At 41.1% G+C, this 12300-nt stretch overlaps 4 gene segments (V, D, J or C); 3 read left to right on the forward strand and 1 right to left on the reverse strand.

Moving 5' to 3' along the window:
* LOC133961800 (Ig kappa chain V-III region MOPC 63-like) overlaps positions 1–12300 on the forward strand; it is an 80826-nt gene that overhangs the window by 10376 nt on the left and 58150 nt on the right.
* The window catches only part of LOC133961803 (Ig kappa chain V-III region MOPC 63-like), a 92952-nt gene continuing 80733 nt past the window's right edge, over positions 82–12300 (forward strand). Inside the window, 2 exon segments of the V gene segment in view lie at positions 82–213; positions 307–607. Of these exon segments, the coding sequence occupies positions 162–213; positions 307–607 (353 nt within the window).
* The window catches only part of LOC133961801 (Ig kappa chain V-III region MOPC 63-like), an 84231-nt gene continuing 73303 nt past the window's right edge, over positions 1373–12300 (reverse strand). Inside the window, 2 exon segments of the V gene segment in view lie at positions 1373–1920; positions 2700–2735. Of these exon segments, the coding sequence occupies positions 1598–1920; positions 2700–2735 (359 nt within the window).
* The window catches only part of LOC133961797 (Ig kappa chain V-III region MOPC 63-like), a 43073-nt gene continuing 33918 nt past the window's right edge, over positions 3146–12300 (forward strand). The window contains 2 exon segments of the V gene segment in view: positions 3146–3430; positions 3524–3842. Coding sequence covers positions 3379–3430; positions 3524–3842 — 371 coding nt within the window.

Consider the following 12300-nt stretch of genomic DNA (forward strand, 5'->3'; position numbering starts at 1 on the left):
TTTGTGTCCCACGTCACCTTCAGTCCGCTCAGAGCAGAGGAATCATTTCCATAGAGAGGAGGCTTTGCATCGTCAGCTGATCCTCCACTGAACTGAGAAGCTTTATAGTCCTGTGACTCCAACTCTGCAGGACTCAGACCCGTCAGTCGACCACAACCACCATGACTCTCATCACCCTCCTCATCTGGACGCTGGCCTGCTGCAGCTTCACAGGTTCAGTCACTCAGCAACATTTCAGACGTGATGCGCTGCCTGTTCTCTCTCTTCACCTCCGCTGATTAATGTATGATTTGTGTTTGTGTGCAGGATGCAGCGGCCAGATGACTGTGACTCAACCTCCAGTCGTGACATTTACTCCAGGATCCACTGTCACGCTGACCTGTAACACCAACCCCAGTGTTTATAGCAATAATCGTTTGTCCTGGTACCAGCAGAAACCTGGACAGGCTCCCAAGCTTCTTATATACTATGCAACAACTCTATATTCAGGAACTCCCTCTCGATTCACTGGCAGTGGTTCTGGTTCTAGCTTCACCTTAACCATCAGAGGTGTTCAGGCTGAAGATGTTGGAGATTATTACTGTCTTGGTACTGTTGGCGATGGAAAGTTCACACAGTGATTTAGAGCCGTACAAAAACCTCCCTCAGTTTGACTGAAGTGAAACTGGTCTGCTGCAGCTGCACAGAGAATAACTGTTCCAGTGAACACAACACAAGTCATCAAGCAGAACGACAATGAAGCTAAACACAACTGAAACAAACTCACAGTTTTAAATGTTCAGAAATCTCTAAACAAAGCCCCATGAAACTAACTTTGTCATGTACGATGTATTATAAAACACATTGAGCTCATACAACCAGCACATCCTGCAAGTTTAAAACCAGAATAATCAGAAACAATTGTGGTTATTTATCAATTTCATTTGATGACTAAATGATGCCAGATATTTATTTATCGACTTTAATTGTCATTTAGATTTTGTTACACTTCATCAAATAGTGATACAATGATTATTATAACCACAGGTTTAAAAGTGTATTACCATTAAGCACTCACACATCAGAACATGGATGGAACAGAATATCTAATTAACTTTTATGCTAAATGTGAAATTTCCCTTTAGTTTATGAGGTTTCATCATAAACTTTTACTTCTGTCACTTATTCACAATAACATGAATTATGAGGAAAGTCCTTCAAACTACTAATGTGATACTTCTGTGATTTTCATCATTTTGTCAATGTTCAACTCAAAAGTCAGAAACATGGTTTTCCTGCAGATCCACACAAGAGAAATTACTGTCTAAGTAGAAGTAAACACAGATTTACATTAATATCTTTTACTGCAGAAAAACTAAAACAGAATCAGATGTTGGTGATGATATATTTTTATTTTAGTAAAATAAAAATAGAAATGTGAAAAACAAATGACATGAGAACATGAAATATTTATTCTTGTTTCAAAAGTAGCACAATACAGCATTGGACTGTCATAATGAGTTGAAGAAAAGACATGAAGACATGCAAGGCTGCAGTAGAACACATGTAAATCAAACGGACCCACAGTAGAGCACAATGACTCCATCCGGTCGTCTCTCTACTCCGAGCAGAGGTCAGGGTCCAGGGTTTTAGTGACAGGGCTCTGTCCGTCCAGACTGGCCTCACAGCTCACTGAGCCCGCCTTCCTCCACTGGTCTGCAGGGAGGCTCAAGGTGCTGCTCCAGCTGTAGTGGCCGGTTTCCCCCAGGACCCCCAGGCTGTGAGACACCCCTGAGGAGCTGCTGCTGCCCCCCACCTTCCAGCCCAGAATCCAGGCTGAGGGGAAGCCTCCGCTGGCCATACACACCAGAGTGGCAGTGCCCTGCTTCAGCTCTTCACTGGAGGGGGGGAGGAGGGTCAGGGTGGGCCGCACCACACCCACTGGAGGAGAGAGAGGGGAGAAAAGACAAAGGGATGAGGATGAAGGAAAATGACGTACAGGTGATTTCTTGTATGTTATCAAATGAAACAGAAGAACTTCTACTGTTGAACATCATTCACTCAGTGTCAGACCATCAGCCGCAGGGTTCAAGTGTCAATGTGGCTGAGAAGGTTCACTGATAATGATTATTGATGATTATTGAGGACGTCTTCACGTCTGTTTCTCAACGTGTGACAGTGAAGAACTCGTCCCTGAGATGATTTTCTTCTGTTTAAACTCACAGAGCTGAAACACTGGTGTGAAAACAGTTCAAACCTTTGTCGTCTGTTTCTTTCACTTCCTTTTCACCACATGAAGCGTGAACACAAAGCTGAGCTGCATCTACTGATAAAATCCTGTTTGTGTTCAACATCAGATTTTTTGCCAAAACATTTTTGATCAATTCAAACTAAACATTTTAAAACAGTTTATGATTTAGTTTTAAGCTTGAGCAAATTCTATCTTAAAACGTTTTAAACATGTGAAAAAAAATCATCATTGTACATGAAAATAGATGAAACATTTGTTTTAGCATGTTTCTATAAATGTATTAATCCACATAAATCATTACGATCAATAAATATTGATCTTCATTTCTTTCTCTCAGAATATGAGATTACCTCAGATTGATAAAAATTCAACAAAATTATCAGCCAGTCAATCTCTGAACTTGATCAAATTCTTGATCATTATTTGATAAAAGTTATAAATGCACAAAGTAAAAATCTCTGGTACTTACAGTTTATGTTGAGTTTGGTTCCTCCACCGAAAGTCCACCACAGTGATACAGACTCATTAGGTGCTCGGACAAAAACCTCCTGCACCGTGAACAACAGTCTGTCCAATGAAGAGTCACTTGTTTCTGGTTAAACTACACAATTTATACTGAATATATATATTGAGGTAATTTGGTTGGAAATTCCATCAAGATTTAAAAATTAAAAATACAATATTTGTGAACATTTTTGTTACTGCTTAACATTACGAAAAAAAATGTTGATTTCACTTTGTCCTGAATTAATTTTTCAAAAAATTGTTTGACATCATTTGAAAGCTGCAAAACAATCAGGATGCTTCAAAAAAATAGAAATAATATATTTCGAAAATCTATAGTACGTCTACTCACTCTGTAATTCAAGGGGAATGAAATACACATATTTGCATCAATGAAAGTGACACAATTTGAATCCAGATGCTGACGAGCCTCAATTGTGCTTCTTCATATTTAGTGTAAATCCAAACAGCAACGCTCCTGAGTTTGTGTCCCACGTCACCTTCAGTCCGCTCAGAGCAGAGGAATCATTTCCATAGAGAGGAGGCTTTGCATCGTCAGCTGATCCTCCACTGAACTGAGAAGCTTTATAGTCCTGTGACTCCAACTCTGCAGGACTCAGACCCGTCAGTCGACCACAACCACCATGACTCTCATCACCCTCCTCATCTGGACGCTGGCCTGCTGCAGCTTCACAGGTTCAGTCACTCAGCAACATTTCAGACGTGATGCGCTGCCTGTTCTCTCTCTTCACCTCCGCTGATTAATGTATGATTTGTGTTTGTGTGCAGGATGCAGCGGCCAGGTGACTGTGACTCAGCCTCCAGTCGTGACCTTTACTCCAGGATCCACTGTCACACTGACCTGTAACACCAACCCCAAAGTTGCAAAATGTAGTTCTGTTGATTGTATGTACTGGTACCAGCAGAAACCTGGACAGGCTCCACAGCTCCTAATATACAGGGTGAGCAATAGACAATCAGGAATACCGGCTCGGTTTAGTGGAAGTGGAAGCAGCTCTGACTTCTCTTTGACCATCAGTGGAGTTCAGAGTGAAGATGCAGCAGTTTACTACTGTAAGAGTATCCATGTGGTAAACGGAGCAGATGTGTTGACACAGTGATTTACAGTCGTACAAAAACCTCCCTCAGTCAGACGCAGAGACATGAGCTGTTACAGCAGGAAGAGAGTGGGACACAGACCAGTGAACACAGAGACTGACAGTAACCTCACCAAGCACAACAGACACAATCACACACTTTCAGACCTAAGATGAAGCTCTTCAAAAGTTTGTTTTACTCACTACATCACTTTATTCCTACAAATCAATGACCAGTTTGTAATATTTAAATATCATTTCACCTCAAGCTTTGCTTGTTCTCTTATTTTCCACAGTCAACTCTGTAAAATTTTACCAAGTTTGTACAAAATAGATTTTCTCAAGTGCAGTATTTGCAGTAAATAAATTCATGGTGTATTTTTAGTGTATCAAGAATCCTATATAGAGCAAGGTGAATTCCATAGGCTGTACACATCTTTATATAGATTGTTTGTGGACTCTATCTTTGCATTAATGTTTTTTAAAGATATATAGACTGCACATATATTTCTATTGATTGTCTATAGGTTCTACATATTTTATATAGACTGTCATCCTATTTTTAAAGTCTCTTCATGAATATATTATGAAAAGATGATTATATTATTAAACTGTTTAATAAATATATTATTGAGACTGTTAATAGACTCTAATTAAATCTATACAAACTTTATATATCATCTACACAAACGACTGCACCTCAGGAGACCCATCTGTTAAAATCCTAAAATTAGCAGACGACACATCAGTCATCGGCCTCATCCAGGATAAAGATGAGTCTGCATATAGGCGGGAGGTCGAACAGCTGGTCCTGTGGTGCGGTCGCAACAACCTAGAGCTTAACACACTTAAAGCCGTGTAGATGACAGTGGACTTCAGGAGGAGCCCCCCAGCACTGAACCCCCTCACCGTACTCAACAGTACTGTGTTGGCTGTGGAATCGTTCAAGTTTCTGGGATCCACAATCTCCAGGAACCTGAAGTGGGAACCTAACATCAACACAATTCTCAAGAAGGCCCAGCAGAGGTTGTACTTCCTGCACCATCTTAGGAAGCACAACCTGCCTCAGGAGCTGCTGATCCTGCTCTACACTGCAGTCATCGTGTCTGTTCTCTGCACATCCATAACTGTCTGCTTTGGATCGGCCACAGAATTGGATAAAAATAGACTCCAACGGACAGTCAGGTCTGCAGGAAAGATCATGGGTGCCAACCTGCCCACCATCCAGGACCTGTACAGCTCCAGAGTCAGGAAACGGGGACACAACCTTTTCAAACTCCTCCCCTCTGGTAGAAGCTACAGATCGCTGTTCACCAAAACCACCAGACACAAAAACAGTTTCTTCCCCCCTCGCCGTCTCGCTTCTGAACAGCCAACCCACTGTGGCACTGTGCAATAACTCTGGATCCTTATAATAACCACTGTACCGTTACTCCCGAAATTATATTATATTATATATAATATATATTATAATTATATTTAATATGTTTACTTATTTCACCCTCACTGGATAATTGTAATATGCACACCTGCACTTCTTTTCTTAGACCGTTGCACTGTTCGGACTGTTTGTATTGATTTGTTTTACTTTGTTTTGTGTTGTTATGTTTGTTTTGTGATGTGTATTCTGTGTAAGCACCTGAGAGCCACTTTACCGAGTCAAATTCCCTGTTTGTGCAAACTTACTTGACCAATAAACCTGATTCTGATGCTGATATAGCAATTGACAGGATATATCTTTATTTAAACTGCATTTAACTATATATAGAAACTCAATAAACTGTATTTATATATATATAGACCTTATATATCATTATACAGTAATCAGACTTTCTATACCTTCATATAGACAGTCTATCTAACTAAGGTCTCTTTAGGCTCATGATGCATTTTGCAGCTCTTTTTATTCACATGGATTTATCTTTATTAGCAGATGCAGTTTGCTCAGTTTGAATGGAATTGACATGTTCAGCTTTATTTTTTTCACAAAGTAATCCAATGAGCCTGATACTCGTAAACTTCATTGTCACATTTAGTCTGATTGATACTCAGAGTATTTTCCCAGCGGGTGAGAATACTTAAATAAAACAGAGGCCTGGGGTCACTGAGGTCAGATGACTCGTACTTACTTATTTCTTTCTCTAATATCAGAGCTGCATGAAATGACTGATGTACATGGTGATGAAAAGGTTGAACAAGGACAGAAACTTGACAGACAACTCCGAGTTAGCCTCCACCCAGACTGCTATGAACCTGGGTGTGACACTCGACAGTCAACTCTCCCTTACAGCCAACATTACTGCAACAACACGTTCCTGTAGATTCATGCTGCACAACATCAGGAGAACACGTCCCCTTCTCACTCAGAAGGCGGCGCAGGTTCTGGTCCAGGCTCTGGTCATCTCACCTCTAGACTATGGCACCTCCCTCCTGGCAGGTCTACCTGCTAGTGCCATCCAACCTGCAGCTCATCCAGAATGCAGCAGCTCCACTGGTCTTTTAACTAAATTCACTCACACTACTCCGCTCCTCAGCTCCCTTCACTGGTTACCAGTGGCTGCCCGCGTCCATTTCAAAACATTAGTACTTGTGTACCTTGCTGTTAACGGATCGGGTCCAGTCTCCATCCAGGACATGGTCAAACGTTACACCCCAGCCTGTTCACTCCGCTCTGCATCTGCCAATCAGCTTGTTGCTCCCTCACTGCTAAACACTCAACAACATCACGACTGTTTGCTGTCCTGGCTCCTAAATGGTGGAATGAGCTCCCCATTGACATCAGGACAGAAATTCTATACATCCTCCGCCACAAACAAAAAATACACCTCTTCAGACTATACCTTGAATGAAAGTTTAAACTAACACATTAGTAGAACTTAAATGGCACTTAGTTATAGCACTTTGTAGTTTGACTTTCTTGAAGAAATTCTACTTTCTTGATTCTTGTTGTTCTGGGTTTGAACCCTCATGGTTGAATCCACTTATTGTAAGTCGCTTTGGATAAAAGCTAAATGAAATATAATATAAAACAAAATCAGCCTCACACCATGATGGAGTAATTGATGATGGTGAACTGCCAGCAGAGGGCAGTGTGCATCTACTCATAGACATGAAGGGATATTCTTGAGGGAGAGAGTTACTCCCAGAGCAGCTTCCTGGCTTCAGTGTTCAGTCACAGTTGGATTTAGTTGAGGAAACAAAATCACGTGGTTAGATGTTGATACATTTCTTGGTTTGGGATGAAATAGTCCATTAACAACAATCACATTCAAAGGTTTTCTGGTAAAAAGCCTCGAAGACCAACTTCTCCCATGTGTGCAGACCAGAACTTTTCAAAGTCAGACACAGAAGTGAAAGTTCCTTCATGTGATGTCCACATGTTCTCACTCAGCGGCACCTCTTCCTCTCAGTTTCATAAAGACAGGTGCACTCAAATGTATTTTGCATGAATTTAATGCATCGCTGCTCCTCAGAGTTAAAGTCACACAGAGTCTGAACCGTTTTCACGCACTCACACAGCAAACTGCATCAGGATGATGTTGACAGTAACTCTGAGTGTCATGCTGGTTTTTCTGAGTCAGGGTGAGAGATTTTGAACGTGGTGGAAATGTGTTTTCTTTATTTTCCTCCACAGGCTGTTGAAACTATTTCCTCTGATGCTCTTTCATTCATTTCTTATTTCAGAATCTGCTGCCAACACATTTCTGACTCAGACTGACTCAGTCAAGTCTGTTAGTCTTGGAGGGACTGTGAACATCGGAGCCACAGGGAGTTCAGATATTGGTGCTGACCTCAGTTGGTACCTTCAAAAACCTGGACAGGCTCCCAAGCTTCTTATATACAAAGCATCAACTCTTAATTCAGGAATTCCCTCTCGATTCAGTGGCAGTAGATCTGGTTCTAGCTACACCTTAACCATCACTGGTGTTCAGGCTGAAGATGTTGGAGATTATTACTGTCTCGGTGTTGGCAGTGTGTTCACACAGTGATTTAGAGCCGTACAAAAACCTCCCTCAGTCTGACTGAAGTGAAACTGGTCTGCTGCAGCTGCACAGAGAATAACTGGTCCAGTGAACACAACACAAGTCTTCAAGCAGAGGAATGGAAACACAATTGAAACAAACCCCACACACACTTCTCGTTTTGTATTCTCCTCATTCACTTCCCGCTCTGAAGCTACTGACCAAACCTGGCACCGTACATCAGTCCAAACAAAAAGCTCCAGGTTATTGTTATAGATTTTGAAATAAATTCTTTGAAGCTTCATGTGTAGTATCCTCTACTGACGTGCAGAGAAGAGACGCAACTGAAACCATCTCCTGCACTGTCTGACACTGCAATGATCCAGACTGAAGGTTTTGCAAAGTGTAAAATGTTGAAAGCAAAACAAAGACACTGATTTATTGTGACACAAAGTTTTATTCAATGATGATTATGATATTTTGATGAATGAGTAGGTTTGTTCGTAATTAGAATTAAACTAATAAAAGTCAGTTTAATTAAAAACACTAGACTAGACACACAAGAGATAAAGCAGAATATGGATTTGATCAATACTGAAAAGCAACATGGACACTAAAACCCAGCAGAAAGCTGCAGAGAGGAGATGTGCAGCTCATCAAAGAATCAGCATCATGTCAGACAGGAAGTGATGTCGTCTCTCTACTCCGAGCAGAGGTCAGGGTCCAGGGTTTGAGTGACAGGGCTCTGTCCGTCCAGACTGGCCTCACAGCTCACTGAGCCCGCCTTCCTCCATTGATCTGCAGGGAGACTCAAGGTGCTGCTCCAGCTGTAGTGGCCGCCCCCCCCCAGGACCCCCAGGCTGTGAGACACCCCTGAGGACCTGATGCTGCCCCCCACCTTCCAGCCCAGGCTCCAGGTTGAGGGGAAGCCCCCACTGGCCATACACACCAGAGTGACACTGCCCTGCTGCAGCTCTTCACTGGAGGGGGGGAGGAGGGTCAGGGTGGGCCGCACCACATCCACTGGAGGAGAGAGAGGGGAGAAAAGACAAAGGGATGAGGATGAAGGAAAATGACGTACAGGTGATTTCTTGTATGTTATAAAATGAAACAGAAGATCTTCTACTGTTGAACATCATTCACTCAGTGTCAGACCATCAGCCGCAGGGTTCAAGTGTCAATGTGGCTGAGAAGGTTCACTGATAATGATTATTGATGATTATTGAGGACGTCTTCACGTCTGTTTCTCAACGTGTGACAGTGAAGAACTCGTCCCTGAGATGATTTTCTTCTGTTTAAACTCACAGAGCTGAAACACTGGGGTGAAAACAGTTCAAACCTTTGTCGTCTGTTTCTTTCACTTCCTTTTCACCACATGAAGCGTGAACACAAAGCTGAGCTGCATCTACTGATAAAATCCTGTTTGTGTTCAACATCTGATTTTTGTGCCAAAATAAGTTTGATCAATTCAAACGAAAAAATTTTAAACAATTTATGATTTAGTTTGAAACTTGAGCAAATTCTATTTTAAAACATTTTAAACATGTGAATTTAAATCATCAGGGTACATGAAAATAGATGTAACATTTGTTTTAGAATGTTTCTATAAATGTATTAATCTACATAAACTGATTACGACCAATAAATATTGATCTGTATTTCTTTTTTTCAGGATATGAGATTACCTCAGATTGATAAAAATTAAAAAAAATTATTAGCCAGTCAATCTCTGAACTTTATCAAATTCTTGTTCATTATTTGATAAAAGTTATAAATGATCAAAGTAAAAATCTCTGGTACTTACCGTTACTGACGAGTTTGGTTCCTCCACCGAAAGTCCACCACAGTGATACAGACTCATTAGGTGCTCGTACAAAAACCTCCTGCACCGTGAACAACAGTCTGTCCACTGAAGAGTCACTTGTTTCTGGTAAAACTACACAATTAACACTGAATATTTATATTGAGCTAATGTGGCTGAAAATGTCATCAAGATTTCAATATTAAAAAATTATATATTTTTTTACATTTTACATACAAATTCATTTAACTTTGTCATGAATTATTATTTCGTAAAAATAGTTTGACATCATTTGAAAGCCATAAAACAAACAGGATGCTTCAAAAGAATTAAAACAAGAAGCTTTTAAAATTATATTGCACGCCTACTCACTCTGTAATTCAAGGGGAATTAAATACACATATTTGCATCAATGAAAGTGAAACAATTTGAATCCAGATGCTGACGATCCTCAATTCTGCTTCTTCATATTTAGTGTAAATCCAAACAGCAACGCTCCTGAGTTTGTGTCCCACGTCACCTTCAGTCCGCTCAGAGCAGAGGAATCATTTCCATAGAGAGGAGGCTTTGCATCAGCTGATCCTCCACTGAACTGAGAAGCTTTATAGTCCTGTGACTCCAACTCTGCAGGACTCAGACCCGTCAGTCGACCACAACCACCATGACTCTCATCACCCTCCTCATCTGGACGCTGGCCTGCTGCAGCTTCACAGGTTCAGTCACTCAGCAACATTTCAGACGTGATGCGCTGCCTGTTCTCTCTCTTCACCTCCGCTGATTAATGTATGATTTGTGTTTGTGTGCAGGATGCAGCGGCCAGGTGACTGTGACTCAGCCTCCAGTCGTGACATTTACTCCACGATCCACTGTCACACTGACCTGTACAACCAACCTCAAAGTTGACACTTGTCGTTCTGTTGATTGTATGTACTGGTACCAGCAGAAACCTGGACAGGCTCCACAGCTACTAATATATAGGGTGAGCAATAGACATTCAGGAATACCTGCTCGGTTTAGTGGAAGTGGAAGCAGCTCTGACTTCTCTTTGACCATCAGTGGAGTTCAGAGTGAAGATGCAGCAGTTTACTACTGTCTGAGCGGCCATCTAGTAAACGGAGCGGCTGTGTTCACACAGTGAATTACAGTCGTACAAAAACCTCCCTCAGTCAGACGCAGAGACATGAGCTGTTACAGCAGGAAGAGAGTGGGACACAGACCAGTGAACACAGAGACTGACAGTAACCTCACCAAGCACAACAGACACAATCACACACTTTCAGACCTAAGATGAAGCTTTTCAAAAGTTTATTTTACTCACTACATCACTTTATTCCTACAAATCAATGAACAGTTTGTAATATTTAAATATCATTTCACCTCAAGCTTTGCTTATTCTCTTATTTTCCACAGTCAACTCTGTAAAATTTTACCAAGTTTGTACAAAATATATTTTCTCAAGTAAAGTATTTGCAGTAAATAAATTCATGGTGTATTTTTATTATAATCAAGAATCCTATATAGAGCAAGGGGAATTCCATAGGCTGTAGACATATTTATATAGATTATTTGTGGAATCTATCTTTGCATTAATGTTTTTTAAAGACATATAGACTGCACATATATTTTTATTGATTGTCTATAGATTTTACAAATTTAATATAGACTGTCATCCTATTTTTAAAGTCTCTTCATGAATATATTATGAAAAGATGATTATATTATTAAACTGGTTAATAAATATATTATTGAGACAGTCAATAGACCCTAATTAAATCTATACAAACCTTATATATCATCTACACAAACGACTGCACCTCAGGAGACCCATCTGTTAAAATCCTAAAATTAGCAGACGACACATCAGTCATCGTTCTCATCCAGGATAAAGATGAGTCTGCATATAGGCGGAGGTCGAACAGCTGGTCCTGTGGTGCGGTCGCAACAACCTAGAGCTTAACACGCTTAAAGCTGTGTAGATGACAGTGGACTTCAGGAGGAGCCCCCCGGCACTGCACCCCCTCACCTTACTCAGCAGTACTGTGTTGGCTGTGGAATCGTTCAAGTTTCTGGGATCCACAATCTCCAGGAATCTGAAGTGGGAACCTAACATCAACACAATTCTCAAGAAGGCCCAGCAGAGGTTGTACTTCCTGCGCCAGCTTAGGAAGCACAACCTGCCTCAGGAGCTGCTGATCCTGCTCTACACTGCAGTCATCGAGTCTGTTCTCTGCACATCCATAACTGTCTGGTTTGGATCGGCCACAGATTTGGATAAAAATAGACTCCAACGGACAGTCAGGTCTGCAGGAAAGATCATGGGTGCCAACCTGCCCACCATCCAGGACCTGTACAGCTCCAGAGTCAGGAAACGGGGACACAACCTTTTCAAACTCCTCCCCTCTGGTAGAAGCTACAGATCGCTGTTCACCAAAACCACCAGACACAAAAACAGTTTCTTCCCCCCTCGCCGTCTCGCTTCTGAACAGCCAACCCACTGTGGCACTGTGCAATAACTCTGGATCCTTATAATAACCACTGTACAGTTACTCCCGAAATTATATTATATTATATATAATATATATTATAATTATATTTAAATATGTTTACTTATTTCACCCTCACTGGATAATTGTAATATGCACACATGCACTTCTTTTCAGTAGACCGTCGCACTGTTCGAACTGTTTGTATTGTTTTGTTTTGCTT

Source organism: Platichthys flesus, chromosome 10 (assembly GCF_949316205.1).
Source record: "Platichthys flesus chromosome 10, fPlaFle2.1, whole genome shotgun sequence".
NCBI classification, from domain to species: Eukaryota; Metazoa; Chordata; class Actinopteri; order Pleuronectiformes; family Pleuronectidae; genus Platichthys; species Platichthys flesus.